General features: G+C 40.0%; 1 protein-coding gene across 1 annotated transcript in view; it reads left to right on the top strand.

Annotated features, from left to right (window-relative positions):
- The window catches only part of ctnna2 (catenin (cadherin-associated protein), alpha 2), a 1,141,281-nt gene that overhangs the window by 1,023,392 nt on the left and 95,489 nt on the right, over positions 1-22,400 (top strand). Inside the window, exons 10-12 of the mRNA XM_034187601.1 lie at positions 3,376-3,468; positions 8,928-9,084; positions 10,298-10,498. Of these exons, the coding sequence (XP_034043492.1) occupies positions 3,376-3,468; positions 8,928-9,084; positions 10,298-10,498 (451 nt within the window). The remainder of the gene's footprint in view (positions 1-3,375; positions 3,469-8,927; positions 9,085-10,297; positions 10,499-22,400) is intronic.

Raw genomic sequence — 22,400 nt, 5'->3', positions numbered from 1 at the left:
TGGGGCACAGGGAATCAAAAAAATTTAAATCGATTTTAAACCCCTGTAAATTGCACTTGGGGAGAAATAAATAACACAGCCTTATAAACAGGGGTACACATAACTGGTACTCATGGTGCCTGTGTGTACTACTCAACAAAAATATAAACGCAACACTTTTGGTTTTGCTCCCATTTTGTATGAGATGAACTCAAAGATCTAAAACTTTTTCCACATATACAATATTACCATTTCTCTCAAATATTGTTCACAAACCAGTCTGAATCTGTGATAGTGAGCACTTCTCCTTTGTTGAGATAATCCATCCCACCTCACAGGTGTGCCATATCAAGATGCTGATTAGACACCATGATTAGTGCACAGGTGTGCCTTAGACTGCCCACAATAAAAGGCCACTCTGAAAGGTGCAGTTTTATCACACAGCACAATGCCACAGATGTCGCAAGATTTGAGGGAGCGTGCAATTGGCATGCTGACAGCAGGAATGTCAACCAGAACTGTTGCTCGTGTATTGAATGTTCATTTCTCTACCATAAGCCGTCTCCAAAGGCGTTTCAGAGAATTTGGCAGTACATCCAACCAGCCTCACAACCGCAGACCACGTGTAACCACACCAGCCCAGGGCCTCCACATCCAGCATGTTCACCTCCAAGATCATCTGAGACCATCCACTCGGACAGCTGCTGGAACAATCGGTTTGCATAACCAAAGAATTTCTGCACAAACTGTCAGAAACTGTCTCAGGGAAGCTCATCTGCATGCTCGTCGTCCTCATCGGGGTCTCGACCTGACTCCAGTTCGTCGTTGTAACCGATTTGAGTGGGCAAATGCTCACATTTGCTGCCGTTTGGCACGTTGGAGAGGTGTTCTCTTCACGGATGATGCGAAGGAGATGTGTTGCACTGCATGAGGCAAATGTTGGTCACACCAGATACTGACTGGTATCCCCCCCCCAATAAAACAAAACTGCACCTTTCAGAGTGGCCTTTTATTGTGGGCAGTCTAAGGCACACCTGTGCACTAATCATGGTGTCTAATCAGCATCTTGATATGGCACACCTGTGAGGTGGGATGGATTATCTCAACAAAGGAGAAGTGCTCAATATCACAGATTTAGACTGGTTTGTGCACAGTATTTGAGGGAAATGGTGATATTGTGTATGTGGAAAAAGTTTTAGATCGTTGAGTTAATCTCATACAAAATGGGAGCAAAACCAAAAGTGTTGCGTTTATATTTTTGTTGAGTATAAATTGATCCACAGCAGACAGCACACAGAGAGAAACACTTTTCCTACAATCTGTCATTGCTTTCCTCCCATGAAGTGCTTCCATTGTGTTTTCTGCTGCGCATTATTTCTTTTTAGCACGTACCCAGCACCATGAGTACTAGTTATGTGCATGCCTGCTTATAAACAGTAACTTGCTGTATTAAATCCACAATGGAATGACCTACACCTATGCATAATGTGTTTTTGCTGCCACAAAACATCATTTCTGATTCACTGTGCACCAGTTTCCCCTATGTCTAATTTTAAAATGTAACCTTTCTATTCAATTCTGTTCTATTTTATTCTACTCTCATCCCTCATCAAGCTGGAATTATTTTTTTCAGGTTGGGAAAATAAATAAATAAATAAACTTGATTGCTTTGTAGCCGTACTGCCCACTTCATGACAACACAAACAGTTGCCATAAAACATTAAATGATGGAATGTTTTTAAAAATTTGACTAAATCCAACCTCCATTTCTTATGAACTGCAAGTGATAACCTAAAATGAATGATGTTTTTTTCACTGAAAGGGAATTGTACATCCCTATCTGAAAGGTAAACAATGCCCACGCTATTTATTTCTGTCAATATACCATACCATACCATACCCTTTATTTATATAGCACATTTCACAAACATAGTTTCCAAATTGCTGTACAAAACCAAAAAAAAAAGAAAAAGAAAAAACACACAGAGGACCACACACTCACGCGGTGTTAAAAGCCAAAGCATAAAAATGGGTCTATAGACGGGACTTAAAACAGTCTACAGTGGGGGCTGTTCGGATGTTAAGGGGCAAATCATTCCACAGCTGAGGGCCCACAACAGAAAAAGCCCTGTCTCCCCTAGTTTTACGTCTCGTCACATGCACCACAAGCTGGAGCTGGCCCTCGGACCGCAAAGCACGGGGAGGCTGATAAATTCGGATGAGGTCCGAAATGTACGTCGGGGCCAGTCCATTCAAAGCTTTAAAAACAAACAATGAAATAAGCGTAAGCGAGAGAGAGCGTGTAGGCGAGAAAGTGCATTTTGGCTGATGCCGATAAAAAGTGCATTACAGTAGTCTAAACAAGAGGAGACAAAAGTGGCACACAGATGCACATACATAAGGACCATCTTAATTATGCAATAAAGCACCACCATCTTTGCACCACTAAACCTCATAATGATTTGGGCATGCTCGTCATGCGTCACGCGCATACTGAAAATGCAGCTGAGAATTTTAAATCTGAATGAATCCAATTACCTCTGTAATTGTGCACCATCTTCCCGTCTATGTGACTCTACACTAATATATATATATATATATATATATATATATATATATATATGTGTGTGTGTGTGTGTGTGTTCCTCCCATATATTTTTATCATGATTGTTGGCTGTATTACAGAGTGCTCTGTAATATCAAGCAACCCATAAATTATTCCCTTTCACAGATCTGTGTCATTCGCAGAAACAAAAATACCTTCACTGTAATTTGATCGAAGACCATTTTCTTTAGCTGCATTTGTTTACCACATATTTATCTTTGATTGATGGATGGGAGCAGGTCATGTAATTATGGGGATCACTGTCTTGCTCAAAGCCATTTTGACAGACCAGCTGCCACCTGCCATCAAAACAAGTTGAAGAGGCCTGGTACTTGCCAACTAAGGGTTTCACATTAGGAAAGGTTCTACATCTTGGAGGTATTTGAGATGTTATTTTCCTTACAGTGATTTTGCACGATAGACAGCAATGCATACAGCTTGTCCTATGTACATATTTTTTCTATCGCATGTATTATACTACATGCCTCACGCCCTATGACTGTTGAAGATGAGTGAGTGAGGAGTGAGTATTATACTACATCCATGTTCAGAAAATCATACCAGCACAGGGCAAATTTATTTCATGTTTCTTTTTCTGCTTGTTAGGTTCAGGTAAAACATAACAGTTTGTGCTTTACAGGCTTAATGAAAATTCTCTGTTTTTCAGAACCCCAACTGATGAGCAGTCTGTTTTTTGTTTTAATCAAATCCATGGCTTACTGCTTGAAATGTCAAAGATGTTATTATAAGCTTTAAATAATCTTGTATATTTTTCCCGCACCCCCCCTTAGGTTGCCAACCTGGCTTGCTCCATCTCCAACAATGAAGAGGGGGTGAAGTTGGTTCGAATGGCTGCCACCCAAATTGACAGCCTATGTCCACAGGTGGGTGCTAAAATGGACTGTGACAATCCAGTGACAGTTGGCAACCAGCCTAAGGTACACCTGTGCCATAATCATGCTGTCTAATCAGCATCTTGATATGCCACACCTGTGAGGTGGGATGGATTATGTCGGCAAAGGAGAAGTGCTCACTGACACAAATTTAGATTTGTGAAAAAAAAAAAAAAAAAAAAAAAAATATATATATATATATATATATATATATATATGTAATTCACAGGGAATAAAAGGGTTCAGTTCTTCTAAAAAATGTTGAGGTCTGAGGTTCTCAAAACATTCTGGACTCACACACCATTCTAACTCATTATAGAAACTTTAAATAATTTATTACCACCCCTGAAAAATGTCAGCTACATATTTTATAAGCATTACCCAATCTAGAGTCTGTGGATCCCCACGCGCAATGCACTAGTATACAAATAATGAATATTTGAGTTCAATGATATGAATATTTCATGAAGTGAAAGCTGGAACATACCTTTCAATGAGTAATAATCCCCCACCCACCCCCAAAAAATACACAATTCAAGAAAATGTTCACATTGTTATAAAAAATTTTGGAAGAGAGCCTGAACTACCAGATGACATATTTACAACGTGTAAATTACTGTCCAACCAAGGCAGTTTACACACTGCTGTAAAAATGTATACATTTTATAATTTTATACATTTATATTTATAAATATAAATATGACTGGTGGTTGGCTCTCACTGCGGTATTGTATCACTTCCTGTTCCGGAGCACAGCGGTGTTTTTCTGTATCTGTTAGTTGTTTAATCTGCGCAGTTAGATTGATCTAGTTACCTAGATTACGATTTATTTCCCAGTGTAATCTTTACGTGCCTTAACTAAAGCACTCCTTCTGCTGAATCACCTCTAAATTATTTACACATTATTCACTTTGCGTGTTTTTAGGAATCCGCTAGCTTAGCGTAGCTACTAGCTCTTAGCCGATTTAGCATGGCGGCTTCCCCTGTCTCTCCCGCACTTTTCTGCTCTGGGTGTGAAATGTTTAGTTATTCCTCGGCCTCCTTTAGCAGTAACGGTACTTGTAATAAGTGTAGCTTATTCGTAGCTTTGGAGGCCAGGCTGGGCGAATTGGAGACTCGGCTCCGCACGGTGGAAAATTCTACAGCTAGCCAGGCCCCTGTAGTCGGTGCAGACCAAGGTAGCTTAGCTGCCGTTAGTTACCCCCTGGCAGATCCCGAGCAGCCGGGAAAGCAGGCTGACTGGGTGACTGTGAGGAGGAAGCGTAGCCCTAAACAGAAGCCCCGTGTACACCGCCAACCCGTTCACATCTCTAACCATTTTTCCCCACTCGACGACACACCCGCCGAGGATCAAACTCTGGTTATTGGCGACTCTGTTTTGCGAAATGTGAAGTTAGCGACACCAGCAACCATAGTCAATTGTCTTCCGGGGGCCAGAGCAGGCGACCTTGAAGGAAATTTGAAACTGCTGGCTAAGGCTAAGCGTAAATTTGGTAAGATTGTAATTCACGTCGGCAGTAATGACACCCGGTTACGCCAATCGGAGGTCACTAAAATTAACATTAAATCGGTGTGTAACTTTGCAAAAACAATGTCGGACTCTGTAGTTTTCTCTGGGCCCCTCCCCAATCAGACCGGGAGTGACATGTTTAGCCGCATGTTCTCCTTGAATTGCTGGCTGTCTGAGTGGTGTCCAAAAAATGAGGTGGGCTTCATAGATAATTGGCAAAACCTGGTCTTGTTAGGAGAGACGGCATCCATCCCACTTTGGATGGAGCAGCTCTCATTTCTAGAAATCTGGCCAATTTTCTTAAATCCTCCAAACCGTGACTACCTCTCTGCAGCTTCTCTCCCCCTGCCATCCCCTCATTACCCCATCCCCATAGAGACGGTGCCTGCTCCCAGACTACCAATAACCAGCAAAAATCTATTTAAGCATAAAAATTCAAAAAGAAAAAATAATATAGCACCTTCAACTGCACCACAGACTAAACAGTTAAATGTGGTCTATTAAACATTAGGTCTCTCTCTTCTAAGTCCCTGTTGGTAAATGATATAATAATTGATCAACATATTGATTTATTCTGCCTTACAGAAACCTGGTTACAGCAGGATGAATATGTTAGTTTAAATGAGTCAACACCCCCGAGTCACACTAACTGTCAGAATGCTCGTAGCACGGGCCGGGGTGGAGGATTAGCAGCAATCTTCCATTCCAGCTTATTAATTAATCAAAAACCCAGACAGAGCTTTAATTCATTTGAAAGCTTGACTCTTAGTCTTGTCCATCCAAATTGGAAGTCCCAAAAACCAGTTTTATTTGTTATTTTCTATCGTCCACCTGGTCGTTACTGTGAGTTTCTCTGTGAATTTTCAGACCTTTTGTCTGACTTAGTGCTTAGCTCAGATAAGATAATTATAGTGGGCGATTTTAACATCCACACAGATGCTGAGAATGACAGCCTCAACACTGCATTTAATCTATTATTAGACTCTATTGGCTTTGCTCAAAAAGTAAATGAGTCCACCCACCACTTTAATCATATCTTAGATCTTGTTCTGACTTATGGTATGGAAATAGAAGACTTAACAGTATTCCCTGAAAACTCCCTTCTGTCTGATCATTTCTTAATAACATTTACATTTACTCTGATGGACTACCCAGCAGTGGGGAATAAGTTTCATTACACTAGAAGTCTTTCAGAAAGCGCTGTAACTAGGTTTAAGGATATGATTCCTTCTTTATGTTCTCTAATGCCATATACCAACACAGTGCAGAGTAGCTACCTAAACTCTGTAAGTGAGATAGAGTATCTCGTCAATAGTTTTACATCCTCATTGAAGACAACTTTGGATGCTGTAGCTCCTCTAAAAAAGAGAGCTTTAAATCAGAAGTGCCTGACTCTGTGGTATAACTCACAAACTCGTAGCTTAAAGCAGATAACCCGTAAGTTGGAGAGGAAATGGTGTCTCACTAATTTAGAAGATCTTCACTTAGCCTGGAAAAAGAGTCTGTTGCTCTATAAAAAAGCCCTCCGTAAAGCTAGGACATCTTTCTACTCATCACTAATTGAAGAAAATAAGAACAACCCCAGGTTTCTTTTCAGCACTGTAGCCAGGCTGACAAAGAGTCAGAGCTCTATTGAGCTGAGTATTCCATTAACTTTAACTAGTAATGACTTCATGACTTTCTTTGCTAACAAAATTTTAACTATTACAGAAAAAATTACTCATAACCATCCCAAAGACGTATCGTTATCTTTGGCTGCTTTCAGTGATGCCTGTATTTGGTTAGACTCTTTCTCTCCGATTGTTCTGTCTGAGTTATTTTCATTAGTTACTTCATCCAAACCATCAACATGTTTATTAGACCCCATTCCTACCAGGCTGCTCAAGGAAGCCCTACCATTATTTAATGCTTCGATCTTAAATATGATCAATCTATCTTTGTTAGTTGGCTATGTACCACAGGCTTTTAAGGTGGCAGTAATTAAACCATTACTTAAAAAGCCATCACTTGACCCAGCTATCTTAGCTAATTATAGGCCAATCTCCAACCTTCCTTTTCTCTCAAAAATTCTTGAAAGGGTAGTTGTAAAACAGCTAACTGATCATCTGCAGAGGAATGGTCTATTTGAAGAGTTTCAGTCAGGTTTTAGAATTCATCATAGTACAGAAACAGCATTAGTGAAGGTTACAAATGATCTTCTTATGGCCTCGGACAGTGGACTCATCTCTGTGCTTGTTCTGTTAGACCTCAGTGCTGCTTTTGATACTGTTGACCATAAAATTTTATTACAGAGATTAGAGCATGCCATAGGTATTAAAGGCACTGCGCTGCGGTGGTTTGAATCATATTTGTCTAATAGATTACAATTTGTTCATGTAAATGGGGAATCTTCTTCACAGACTAAAGTTAATTATGGAGTTCCACAAGGTTCTGTGCTAGGACCAATTTTATTCACTTTATACATGCTTCCCTTAGGCAGTATTATTAGACGGTATTGCTTAAATTTTCATTGTTACGCAGATGATACCCAGCTTTATCTATCCATGAAGCCAGAGAACACACACCAATTAGCTAAACTGCAGGATTGTCTTACAGACATAAAGACATGGATGACCTCTAATTTCCTGCTTTTAAACTCAGATAAAACTGAAGTTATTGTACTTGGCCCCACAAATCTTAGAAACATGGTGTCTAACCAGATCCTTACTGTGGATGGCATTACCCTGACCTCTAGTAATACTGTGAGAAATCTTGGAGTCATTTTTGATCAGGATATGTCATTCAAAGTGCATATTAAACAAATATGTAGGACTGCTTTTTTGCATTTACGCAATATCTCTAAAATCAGAAAGGTCTTGTCTCAGAGTGATGCTGAAAAACTAATTCATGCATTTATTTCCTCTAGGCTGGACTATTGTAATTCATTATTATCAGGTTGTCCTAAAAGTTCCCTAAAAAGCCTTCAGTTAATTCAAAATGCTGCAGCTAGAGTACTGACGGGGACTAGAAGGAGAGAGCATATCTCACCCATATTGGCCTCTCTTCATTGGCTTCCTGTTAATTCTAGAATAGAATTTAAAATTCTTCTTCTTACTTATAAGGTTTTGAATAATCAGGTCCCATCTTATCTTAGGGACCTCGTAGTACCATATCACCCCAATAGAGCGCTTCGCTCTCAGACTGCAGGCTTACTTGTAGTTCCTAGGGTTTGTAAGAGTAGAATGGGAGGCAGAGCCTTCAGCTTTCAGGCTCCTCTCCTGTGGAACCAGCTCCCAATTCAGATCAGGGAGACAGACACCCTCTCTACTTTTAAGATTAGGCTTAAAACTTTCCTTTTTGCTAAAGCTTATAGTTAGGGCTGGATCAGGTGACCCTGAACCATCCCTTAGTTATGCTGCTATAGACGTAGACTGCTGGGGGGTTCCCATGATGCACTGTTTCTTTCTCTTTTTGCTCTGTATGCACCACTCTGCATTTAATCATTAGTGATCGATCTCTGCTCCCCTCCACAGCATGTCTTTTTCCTGGTTCTCTCCCTCAGCCCCAACCAGTCCCAGCAGAAGACTGCCCCTCCCTGAGCCTGGTTCTGCTGGAGGTTTCTTCCTGTTAAAAGGGAGTTTTTCCTTCCCACTGTAGCCAAGTGCTTGCTCACAGGGGGTCGTTTTGACCATTGGGGTTTTACATAATTATTGTATGGCCTTGCCTTACAATATAAAGCGCCTTGGGGCAACTGTTTGTTGTGATTTGGCGCTATATAAAAAAATTGATTGATTGATTGATTGATAAATACAACTACTGGCAACAAATTTTATTTATGTCGTCATGTTATTCAGTTGCATAGTGTGGGCAAATACTTTGCAGAGAAAAAAATGGAAGAATTCTACGTTTTTGCCGATCTGGTTTTCATGTGCTCACACTGATCATTTTTGTTTGATGACAGGTTATCAATGCTGCTCTCACTCTGGCTGCCCGCCCCCAAAGCAAGGTGGCTCATGACAACATGGATGTTTTCAAAGACCAGTGGGAGAAGCAAGTGCGCATCCTGACTGAGGCCGTGGATGATATCACCTCTGTGGATGACTTCCTTTCTGTGTCAGGTATGGCAGCACAGAGGTGGGCAAGCTTTCATTTTTTTTTTCAGACAGTGTCCAGCTGGCATCACATGTCTGAAATACTCAAACAGTTTGAATAAAACAGTCTGTGTAGAGATGTGAAATGTCACAACATTTCCAGAGTAGTTTTTCATCTCGGACAGTGTTCAGTGGCAGGGAAGTGAGGGCTAAATATAAAACTTCTCTTGCATGGTGTCGTTATTGGGAGGGTTGTTGAAGTGAGCGGCTTAGGTATCTTTTTCAGCAAGGTAAACTTTGCTAACCTTGACATCACAGATGATCTTTAGGGAATTCATAGATTCCCTGATTGCAGCACTTGAGCTCCTGAGTGCAAAATTGGGGCGTGTGGGTTTATGATTATCGTGGAGCCACGCTTTCAGTGACTTCCTGGACTCGGACATCAGAAATGATGGCCACACAACAGTGGAGAGCGCGCCACGCTCCGGGCGGCCATCAACATGCTGAAATTACCAAATCATTTCCATTTCCTTGAATGCTGTGGTGATGTGGGACCGTCGTGTGACTATCCGAGAAACTGTGGAAGAGGTGGACATCAGCACTTTTTCGGCACACTTTGAGTTCACTTTGGAAATGATCTGGTCATTTCAGCATGTTGATGGCCGCCCAGAGCGTGGCTCGCTCTCCACCATTGTGCGGACGTCTTTAAACCGGTTGTACCGCTCCTTAATCTGTGTGATGCCCATAGCATCGTCACCGAAAGCCGTCTGAATAATCCGAATGGTTTCCACCTGTCTGTCGCCCAGTTTCTGGCAAAATTTAATGCAGTCGCGCTGCTCCAGTCGTTCCGCCATTTCCTTGCAAAGAATAAACGAAGAGAGACTCCACCCATCCTCACACAAAGGCTGCTTACAAGCAAATGACACAACTGACAGGCATGAAAAAATTCATGCATGTGCACGAAGGTTCAAGGTTGGCTCATGCAAACACACGTGATTCAAATCCATCAGGTTGTTGAAAAAAATTAAAAGGTCGGATACTTTTCTAACAGACCTCGTATTTGATGAAACATTAATACTATGCATTCTCTTAAACTTAAAATTAAAATATATGCATGACCATATTTATCCTTTTTTTTTAATGTTAAAGGTGACAATATTCTATTGTGAGGAATCAAATGTTTTGCAAATATGAATTGTCAGCAGTAGAAAAATCATTGTTGTCATTCCCTTTTTCTCAGAAAACCATATCCTTGAGGATGTCAACAAGTGTGTAATTGCTCTGCAAGAGGGAGATGTGGATACTCTTGACCGAACTGCAGGAGCAATCCGTGGCCGAGCTGCTCGTGTGGTCCACATCATTAACGCTGAGATGGAAAACTATGAACCTGGAGTCTACACTGAGCGTGTGCTGGAGTCCATCAAGCTCCTGTCTGAGACTGGTTAGTGCACAGTACAAATAATAGGTTTGGTACTAGGAGGCAGACTTTAACATAATTCATTGTGCACTGATGGCTAATATATTATTTACCCCTGTGCTGAACTCACGTCAAACATTTTACTGCAAGGCTTTTTGGTGAGTTAACTTTGACAAAGAATCCAGTGCAAACACAACCTGACTTTAAAAATGTCAAAACAAAACCCAAATATGAAGGTAGTTACAAAACTGGATTACTTTCCATGACTTTTGCCTCACCTCATTGTCGTATGCTTACAATGGCAAAAACAAAAAATACCACTCATATGACTTTCACTTAGATGTCTTTTGTAGGATAACAAAACAATGTAGCATAACCTTAAAACAGAAAAAAAATGATCCTTTTTCCATATAAAACCAAATTATGGAAACCTTTCAATCCACTGAAAAAACATTCTCCACTAGATTTTATTTATGCATGTATAAATGTTTTCAGCACCTTTGTATTCATCATAATTTGTCAGTATGGTTGATGGAACAGTGCATGTACTCTCATTAACATATATGATTAATTTACAGATAATGATGCAACAGGATAACCTTAAATTAAGCCTCACTGTACTCCACTCCTTCCCAGTGCGGTTCCTCACACGTTTTTGGGGGATCAGTATAATAACAGTCTCTTGCTTTTTATGGTTTGAATTAGATATAACAAGAGATTTATCAGTTTTTGTTTGTCACAAGCTGCACTTCCAAAAGAAAATGAACATTTAATCAAGCTGTGTAACAACTGAGACATTGTGTTGGGGAACAAGGGAATACATCACTTATGATCACATAATGATGCTGTCCATAACTCAGCTACATGAGGGTATAGCCAGTACATTCTGAGTGCCAGTCCCAAGTCCGGATAAATGAGTAGGGTTGCATCAGGAAGAGCATCTGGTGTAAAACAAGCCAACACAATCATGCGGAGTACAAACTGAATTTCTATACTGGATCAGTCCAGGCCTGGGTTTACAATGACTATCACCAGTGCCATGGGTCAACAGGGTGCTGGCGGAAATTGGGCTACTGCTGGGCGATGAAGGAGAAGAAGAGAAGGTGTCCAGAGACAGCTGGAGAAGAGGAAAACTACAAAGGAGAGTCAGAGTTGGGACTGTGAATGTTGGCAGTATGACTGGTAAAGGGTGAGAGCTGGTTGATATGATGGAGAGGAGAAAAGTGAAAAGTAGACATAGTGTGTGTGTGCAAGAGACAAAGTGGAATTTAGGCCAGGAGCATCAGCAGTGGGTTCAAGTTGTTGTGTCAGGGTGTGGATAGGAAGAGAAATTGGGTTGGGTGATTTTAAAAGAAGACTATGTTAAGATTGTGTTGGAGGTTAAGCAAGTGTCTGACAGGGTGATGAGTGTGAATTTGGAAATTAGAGGGGTGAAGATGAATATCACCAGTGCATATGCACTACAGTTAAGTTGTGAGATGGAGAAAGATAATTTCTGGAGTGAGTTAGATGAGGTAGTGGATAGTGTGCCCAAGGATGAAAGAGTGGTGATAGGAGTGGACTTCAGTGGGCATCTTGGTAAAGGGAACAGAGGTGATGAGGAGGTAATTGGTAGATATAGTATCAATGACAGGAATGCAGAAGGGCAGATGATGAAAGATTTTGCAAAAATGATGGAAATTGCTGTGGTGAATACCCACTTTAAGAAAAGGAAGGAGCACAGGGTGACATATAAGAGTAGATGAAGGTGCACACAGGTGGGTGAGAGCTCAACAAAGGATCACATGGTGGATGTTGAAGGAGGAAGACTGTTAAATGAAATTCAGAGAGGAGGTGAGACAGGTACTGGGTGGAGGGGAAATAGTTTTGGACAATGAGAAAAGTACTGCAGATGTTGTGAGGGAGACAGCTAGGAAGGAACTGAGTGAGACATCTGGACAGTGGAAGAAAGACAAGGAGACTTGGTGTTGGAATGAAGATGTTCAGGAAAGCGTAAGGACAAAGAGGTTGGTGAAAAAGAGCTGTACAAGACATTTAACAGTAAGGAAGGAGAGAAGGGCTTGTACCGATTGGCCAGACAAAGTTACTGAGCTAGAAAAGATGTGCAGCAGGTTAGGGTAATTAAGGATGCAGATGGTAATGTGGTGACAAGCAAGAAGAGTGTGTTGAGAAGGTGGAAGGAATATTCTGAGGAGCTGATGAATGAGGAAAATGAGAGGCTGTATGATGTAGAGAGAATAAATCAGTAATTGCAAGGGATTAGTAAGGATGAAGTGAGGGCAGCTATGAAGAGTATCAAATGTCGAAAGGCGTTTGGTCCAGATGACATTCTAGTGGAGGCATGTAAATGTCTAAGAGAGATGGCAGTGGAGATTCTAACCAGATTGTTTAATAAAAGCTTTGAAAAAGAGAAGATGCCTGAGGAGTGGAGACAAAATGTGCTGATTCCTATTTTTAAAAACAAGAGTGATGTGCAGGGTGTGGTATTTGTGCTGGAGACCCTCCTGTCCTGTGCACCAACAGCATTCCCTGTATATTTGTTTTGTGAATTGTTCTGTAATTTATGTCTGTAGCATGGCCCAAGCAGAGCGTCACCCCTTTGAGTCTGGTCTGTTTGAGGTTTCTTCCTCAGAGGGAGTTTTTCCTCACCACTGCTGCTCTGGGGGTTAGTAAGGTTAGACCTTACTTGTGTGAAGCACCTTGAGGCAACTCTGTTGTGATTTGGCACTATATAAATGAAAATAAATTGAAAATTGAAACTGAGTTGACTGCAGAGCTACAGCAACTACAGAAGCATACAGTTGTTCAGCCATAGCATGAAGTTATGGGAAAGAGTAGTAGAAACTAGGCTTAGAAAACAGATGAAGGTCTGTGAGCAGCAATATGGTTTCATGCCAAGAATGAACACTACAGATGCAATGTTTGCTTTGAGAGTACTGATGGAGAAGTACAGAGAAGGCCAGATGGAGTTACATTGTGTGTTTTTTGGATTTAGAGGAAGCTTATGACAGGGTGCCAAGAGAAGAGCTGTGGTATTGTATGAAGACATTTGTGTTTGGACTGTCAGAAAAGTATGTAAGGGTGGTGCAGGATATGTACAAGCGTAGTGTGACAGCAGTGAGATGCACAGTAGGAATGACAGATTCTTTCAAGGTGAAGATGGGACTACACGAAGGATCAGCTCTGTGTCCTTTCTTGCTTGTAATGGTGATAGACAGGTTGACAGATGAGATCAGACAGGAGCCTTCATTGACTATGATGTTCACAGATGACTTTGTAATCTGTCGTGACAGCAGAGGGCAGCTTGAGACTAGCCTAGAGATGTGGATATATGCTCTGGAGAGAAAGGGAATGAAAGTCATTAGAGACGGAGTACATGTGTGTGAATGAGAGGGAGCCCAGTGGAATAGTGTGGTTACAAGGAGTAGAAGTGGTGAAAGTAGATGAGTTTATACTTGGGGTCAACTCCCCAAAGTAATGGAGAGTGTGGTAGAGAGGTGAACAAGAGGGTGCAGGCATGATGGGTTGGGTGGAGAAAGGTGGCAGGAGTGATTTGTGAGTGAAGAGTAGATGCAAGAGTAAAGGAGAAAATCAATAAGACAGTAATGAGACCAGCTATGTTGTACGGCTGAGAGACGGTGGCACTAACAAATAAACACAAGGCAGAGCTGAAGATGCTGCAATTTTCAATGGAGGTGACAAGGATGGACAGGATTTGGAATGAACATATCACAGGGACAGCTCAGACCAGACGGTTTAGTGACAAAGTCAGAGAGGTGAGAATTAGATGGTTTGGGCATGTGCAGGGAAGGCAACCAGCATACATCGTGCGAAAGATCCTGAGGGTGGAGTCACCAGGCAGGAGGACAAGAAAGGTTTATGAATGTGCTCAGGGAGGACATGCAGGCAATTGGTGCAACAGAGGAAGATGCAGAGGACACGGTGAGGTGGAAACTATTGATCTGCTGTTGTGATCACTAACTGCAGCAGTCGAGAAAAGATGGTGATGCAATCTTTGCAATTACATTTTTTTGTAACGATAGTTGAATACTGTTATGCTTATTGTATGATAATGCCATGCCATGTATTCTGTTATAACCTAAGCCTTGTGTCTGTGTCACTCACTCACTCACTAGCTCACTCCAGTGTTTTCAGTGACTTACAGGCACATGTTAATTGCATGAATCCCCAGCAATTTCCATCATAGTGTTTCTTCATAGTGTCTCGGGATAGAACCTGTTCCCTCCTCTACCAGTGTTGTCTCTCATCCATTGACATCTGCTATTTTTTATTATTATTTCCTGTCCATCTTTCAATCATATCTTTGTGTCAGTGTCAAATAAAAGAAAACCCACTTCAGGCTTGTGACAGACCAACTGCCAGGTTCACACAAGTATCAGTTCCACTCACTGCAGATTGGCTGCCCAAGGTAACAGGGTGTATTGACGCCAGAAGGACTAAAGGTATTTTTCTCTGTGTAAATTGTTGGACATTTGTGATGATTTCACACATTATGGATCATCTGATCACCAATAGAACATACTCAGAATAAAGAAAGACAAAGAAATTTTTTCTGGTGATTACTGAAATGTAAATTACATCTAAACTTACATTATTACATATTGAAGTGAGGATTGTATGACACTTGTGTATACACACACACACACACACACACACACACACATATATATATATATATATATATATATATATATATATATATATATATACACTAGCGCATTTGCTGTGGGGATTGACGGGTTGTAGATTGGTAGTGTTTATAAAATAGGTAGTTGACATTCTTTCAAGGGTAGTAATAAACTGTGCAAAGTTTCTAGACTGAGTTGGAATGGTGTGTGAGTACAGAATGTTTTTACAACCTTAGAACATGTAGACCTCTACAGTTTTTAGAAGAACTCATTCCTTTTATTTCCTGTAATTATGTAATTTGTTAAAGTTAACTTACTGTCTTAATTTATAAATTGTTTAGGTTCTTGTTATTATGTACACATTATTATTATTATTATCCTTATTATATTTTATTATTGCTCCCTGTTTTGTCATTTGATATTTAAATGGACCACAATGGAACTGTTTTCACGTTCTTGTGTCATTCATATATGTTTAACATATTTCTAATTATATTATGTACTTACATTGAACTCACTACATAAAATCACGCATGCACGTACGCACACACAATTTTAATATATAGATGATTTACCACCTCCGGCTGGACTGACGTGTCAGTCCAGAATGTAATTATTAACATCCATTGCTGTGTTGTTAGCTAATTTCCTTAGTTTCTTCAAAAATATTGTTCTGTTTTGGCGGAGTTCATCCTTGACCCAAAATACATAAGCATACCAAATGGCAAATGTGAGCTCTCCCCAGTTTGTCCATGTTCAAAATTGTATCCATGCATGTACACACTTATTTTTATACACCCACAAACAGCGACGATGGCGGAAGATATCAATCACATTGTCCTTTTCAATCATGGAAATGACAGCATGACACTTAACTGAACTGACTAAACCAGTTGAACTACAAAAACACAATAAATCAATAGCACTAACAACACTGTTAAACTAACATAAACCACAATAATATTTAAAACCTATAATCCCTGTACTGTCATGGTGCATTGCAGCACAATGTCCATTGTTCACTGTCGTTAGCTAATGTCACTAATTTCTCCAAAAATATTAGTCCAATTAACTTTCCGTTTTCGCAGCATTTATCCTTGACCCAAAATACATAAGCATACTAAACACCAAATGTCAGCTCTCCGCAGTTTCTCCATGAGTGAAGCCATATACACACACGCAGACACGCATACTTGGTTATTATAATATAGCATTATTATTGTTATTATTATCAGTATTATTACTTTATTATTTTATTTTATTATTCCTTCTATTTTGTCATTTGGGTTTTCAGTGGACCACAATGGAAATAAGTGTTTTCATTCTCTTATGTCAACCATGTATTTTTAACATATTTACAATTATATTATGTACTTACATTGAACTTACTATAGAAAATCACCCATACACGTATGCACGCATGCACGCTGTTAATATATACATGGTAAATTTTGCTGAGTAAAAATATACTCTGCAGGGATAACATTTGGTTCCAGTCTACATAGAGTAAATTACACTATTATAAAGTGAAGTCAGCTCTACCATCTCGTCAAATCAAGTGTTTCTACTCCAATAAGAGTTGATTTTATATTGTGATGGAGTTGATTAAGCACTGTGATAGAATATATTTAACTCTATTTGGACTGGGCCAAATGTTATCCCAGAAGAGCAAATTTTATTCTGTAACATTTACTGTGTAGATGATATACCACCCCCTGCCGGAATGTAATTATCACATTGTTCAGTGTTTTTAGCTAATATCCTTCATTTATCCAAAGATGTTGGTCTTATCAGTGTTCAGTTTTCATTCATTCTTGCCCCAAAATACATAAACATACCAAACGACAAATGTCTGCTCTCCACGCTTTGTCTGTTATCAAATTTAGCGCCCAGTCACACGGCACACGACAATAGCTGAACAAAGGAAAAAAAGTCACAAAGTCACAGTTGTTGAGAAAATGAGCCTGCACTTCTCCCATCACCAAAAAGCCTGTGTGTCCAGAGGGCATAAAGGAATGAAACTAACAAAAGATAAACAAAGCGAACAGCAACCTTGATGCTTTAAACAAAATCAAAACGAAACATTCATGATGACGTGACTTGACAACTTGACTGTGCTCTGCAGCTAGCCTGTGATGTCTGCAGCACCTGCAGGTGCGGGATCTGGTTGTCTTCACAACAGCTTTGTCTTCACAACAACAACATGTGCGCACACGCACATCCCAGCCACAGACGGCTGGAACATGCATAAATAGTTAAAGTAGTTGATCAAACGTTCTTGCCGCTATTGTTTCTGTATGAAAATGTTGCTTTTCATCCCACACATGGACGAGTCATGTTCAGCTCATCTGACCTTTAGTTATTGATCCGTTCAGATATCATTAGCATTTGTGCAAGACATCGGACTTGGGAGGTTGGACGAAGGTGGACGACAATCAAACGGAATGCTTATGGTACAGGAACTATGCAAACGATGAGGAACCGTCAACACAGAAAGCAAAAACAGAATACAGGGGAGTTGAGGTTGTCTTCGGGATTCATTCCCATTTTTCAACAGTTTGAAAATTCTGATGAAGCACCAGCTACAGGAATGAAACTGGATGGCAGTTAAATGATGTCTCTGAAAGACCATGTAATTCCTGATTTCTTGTTTCGTTTTGGCTTTGGTGTCCTTCGTTAGTGTCATGTGACCAGGGCTTTATGCGCACACGTGCACGCAGCCACACACGCAGAGCTTTTAGTATTGTCTTCATTCTGCTGCAAGCAGGTGCTGTTAATTCGACACACCCACAAACAGAGACATTGTAGAAGACATCAAATGCAGTACACTTTTCACTCATGGTAACGGTAACATGACAACTAAAGTTACTAAACCAATTGAACTTCAAAACCGATAAATCAAAAACAGTAAACACTGTTAAACTTACATGAACCACAATAACATTTAAAACCTCAAAACCCTGAACTCCCATGGTGCATTGCACCACAACATCCATTTTTCACTGGTTAGATAATATCACAATTTTCTCTCAAAACATTAGTCCTATCAACTTTCTGTTTTTGCAGCATTCATCATTGATATTGAATATTACTTAAGACCAATACTAAAGAAGGATTTTTAGAAATGTTGGCCAACTAAAAAGTATGAACATGAAAAGTATGAGCATGTACGTAGTTGGGGCTCCTTTTGCCTGAATTACAGCAGCAATGTGGCATGGCATGGAGTCGATCAGTCTGTGGTGCTGCTCAGGTGGTATGAGAGCCCAGGTTGATCTGATAGTGGCCTTCAGTTCTTCTGCATTGTTGGGTCTGGTGTGTTGCATCTTCCTCTTCACAATACCCCATACATTTTCTATGGGGTTAAGGTCAGGCGAGTTTGCTGGCCAATTAAGAACAGTGATACCATGGTCCTTAAACCAGGTACTGTAGCTTTGGCACTGTGTGCAGGTGCAAAGTCCTGTTGGAAAAATAAATCTGCATCTCCATAAAGTTTGTCAACAGCAGGAAGCATGAAGTGCTCTACAACTTTCTGGTAGATGGCTGCATTGACCTTGGACCTCAGAAAACACAGTGGACCAACACCATCAGATGATATGGTACCCCAAACCATCACTGACTGTGGAAACTTTACACTGGACCTCAAGCAATGTGGATTTTGTGCCTCTCCTCTCTTCCTCCAGACTCTGGGTCCTTGATTTCCAAAGGAAATGCAAAATTTACTTTCATCAGAGAACCTAACTTTGGACCACTCAGCAGCAGTCCAGTCCTTTTTCTCTTTAACCCAGGCAAGACGTCAAGTCAGCAGTCTTCCCCATGATTGTGTAGCCTACAGAACTAGACTGAGAGACCAATAAAGGTCTTTGCAGGTGTTTTGAGTTGATTAACTGATTAGAGTGTGCCACCAGGTGTCTTCAATATTGAACCTTTTCACAATATTCTAATTTTCTGATATACTGAATTTGGGATTTTCATTAGTTCTTAGTTATAATCATCAAAATTAAAATAAATAAACACTTGAAATATATCAGTCTGTGTGTAATGAATGAATATAATATACAAGTTTCACCTTTTGAATGGAATTACTGAAATAAATCAACTTTTTCATGATATTCTAATTATATGACCAGTGCCTGTGTGAGTGTGTGTGTGTGTGTATATATATATATATATATATATATATATATATATATATATATATATATATATATATATATATATATATATATATATACACTTGTATATGTACAGTAGTGTTCAGAATAATAGTGCTATGTGACTAAAAAGATTAATCCAGGTTTTGAGTATATTTCTTATTGTTACATGAAACAAGGTACCAGTAGATTCAGTAGAGTCTCACAAATCCAACAAGACCAAGCATTCATGATATGCACACTCTTAAGGCTATGAAATTGGGCTATTAGTAAAAAAAAAAAAAAAAGTAGAAGTAGTGTTCACAATAATAGTAGCAACTGCTGTTGACGCTACAAATTCAAAACTATTATGTTCAAACTGCTTTTTTAGCAATCCTGTGAATCACTAAACTAGTATTTAATTGTATAACCACAGTTTTTCAGGATTTCTTCACATCTGCGAGGCATTAATTTTTTTGGTTTGGAACCAAGATTTTGCTTGTTGTGTGCTTGGGGTCATTGTCTTGTTGAAACACCCATTTCAAGGGCATGTCCTCTTCAGCATAAGGCAACATGACCTCTTCAAGTATTTTGACATATCCAAACTGATCCATGATACCTGGTATGCGATATATAGGCCCAACACCATAGTAGGAGAAACATGCTCACATCATGATGCTTGCACCACCATGCTTCACTGTCTTCACTGTGAACTGTGGCTTGAATTCAGAGTTTGGGGGTCATCTCACAAACTGTCTGTGGCCCTAGGACCCAAAAAGAATAATTTTACTCACACCAGTCCACAAAATATTCCTCCATTTCTCTTTAGGCCAGTTGATGTGTTCTTTGGCAAATTGTAACCTCTTCTGCACGTCTTTTATTTAACAGAGGGACTTTGCGGGGGATTCTTGCAAATAAATTAGCTTCACACAGGAGTCTTCTAACTGTCACAGCACTTACAGGTAACTCCAGACTGTCTTTGATCATCCTGGAGCTGATCAGTGGGTGAGCCTTTGCCATTCTGGTTATTCTTCTATCCATTTTGATGGTTGTTTTCCATTTTCTTCCATGCGTCTCTGGTTGTTTTGTCCATTTTAAAGCATTGGAGATCATAGATGAACAGCCTATAATTTTTTGCACCTGCATATAAGTTTTTCCCTCTCCAATCAACTTTTTAAACAAACTACACTTTTCTTCTGAACAATGTCTTGAACGTCCCATTTTCCTGAGGCTTTCAAAGAGAAAAGCATGTTCAACAGGTGCTGGCTTCATCCTTAAATAGGGGACACCTGATTCACACCTGTTTGTTCCACAAAATTGATGAACTCACTGACTGAATGCCACACTACTATTATTGTGAACACCCCTTTTCTTTTTTTTTTACTAATAGCCCAATTTCATAGCCTTAAGAGTGTGCATATCATGAATGATTGGTCTTGTTGGATTTGTGAGAATCTACTGAATCTACTGGTAGATTCAGTAGATATACCCAGATTTTTAAGAATGTACACTCTTTATTCTGCTGAGAAATATTTTTGTCTACGTCAACACCCTTAAAAGTATTGCTGCCATGCCTTTCAAAGTGCACCATTATGAAACTTTGGAAAGTCAAAAGACAGGATGAAAGGGATAAAGTAATTTGATAATTGCAGGTCCACAAAAACCATATCAGACCATAATCCATCTTTTACACTTGAAACCTTGCTCTGTTTGCTTTTCATTCATGCCCATCTGTTCCTCTCCTGGTTCTATCTCTCCCATTAGAGCCCATTTAGCAGGGTGGTATATTTATTGTTTCTCTTGTTACTTTCATCTGTCAGGATAATTGAGAGGCACATTCAGCTCCTTTCCATGCTTCCCGATAAGTTGCAAACAGCACTAGGGGACTCACGTGTGTTCACACAGTCATCTGCCTTTGACCTTATACTGGTTTTCAGTGGCATTGTAATGGAATACCTTATGTAGTATTCATAAGATTCCTGAAACACATTCTGTTCTGTTATTGCATTGTACAGTTTAAGTGATTGGGATAATTATTTTTTTGATGTACATGAGCAATGCCTCCTGGATTTATGGCCGTAACATTGTCACACACTGACTAGAAGAAATAACTTGTACTTCTCTCGAAAGGAAAGGGTGATTGTTTGGATATCAGCACCTACATGGGATTTACACTGCTCTCGGTGCCAATAAAGGTACTTGCAAGGGTCATTCTGAACAGGATTCAGCCCCAATTACTCAGGGACATTCTGATTTCACGCCCAAGACGTCATCCATCAACTGTATTCCAGCTCCTCAAATACTCACTGAACACAATCTGAAATATTCTTTGCAGCCTGTATTGTTTTTCACAAACCATTTGATTCGGTTATCCGGGCTGTGCTGCATGACATCCTCAAAATATATAGGATATAATGTAAGTTGCTGGACATCACAGCTAGTGTGTAATCAGCTGCTGGGAATGCTGTGCTGAGGAGGGGCAGAGTCTCTGACGTCTTCCCAGTAAATTCTGGTGTTCATCAAGGATATGTTTTGCATCTTACTCTGTTCAAACTTTGTATGGAGTGGGTGTTGGGTAGGGTACTGGAGTCAAAGGACTTTGGTGACATTTTTGGCGAGAAAAGGTTTGCTGACTATGACTTTGTGGACATTGGTATGATTTGCAGAATAAGCGAAGTGCGCGATGCATCTGCGCATGCGTGGGTCAAACGAGGGCAAAAATCCCAACTACCAAACTCACACCGCTCCTATTGAATTTTGTATACAGTAGCATTAGCGGACTGTAAAAGTTGAGACTTACAGGGATTGTTTCAAAGGCTTTAAGCCTTAAGCGGCACATACAATAATGACAGGTGCGCATTGTGCTGTTTTCAAATGCTCAAATGGAATTTATAGGCTTGAAAGTTGGCTGAAAACACACGATTGCAAAGCTCCGCCGAGTCCACACAAAGGGGGAAAGAAGAAGAAATGTGGTCGTAAACCTCTGTTCATTCTACACAATTTCACCACAGAAAAGAAAGACTGAAGATGTAAAAGACGGACTAAAATTGTAAGTTTCTTGCACACATTTATTTTGTCTTTATCCTGAAACTGTGCTGCCGTTTTCGTGCATCGGCTTATGACTGTAATGTCATGCCATGAATGACG

Source organism: Thalassophryne amazonica, chromosome 15 (assembly GCF_902500255.1).
Source record: "Thalassophryne amazonica chromosome 15, fThaAma1.1, whole genome shotgun sequence".
NCBI classification, from domain to species: Eukaryota; Metazoa; Chordata; class Actinopteri; order Batrachoidiformes; family Batrachoididae; genus Thalassophryne; species Thalassophryne amazonica.
The sequence above is the reverse complement of the archived record's forward strand: the minus strand, read 5'-3'. Positions and strand labels throughout refer to the sequence as shown.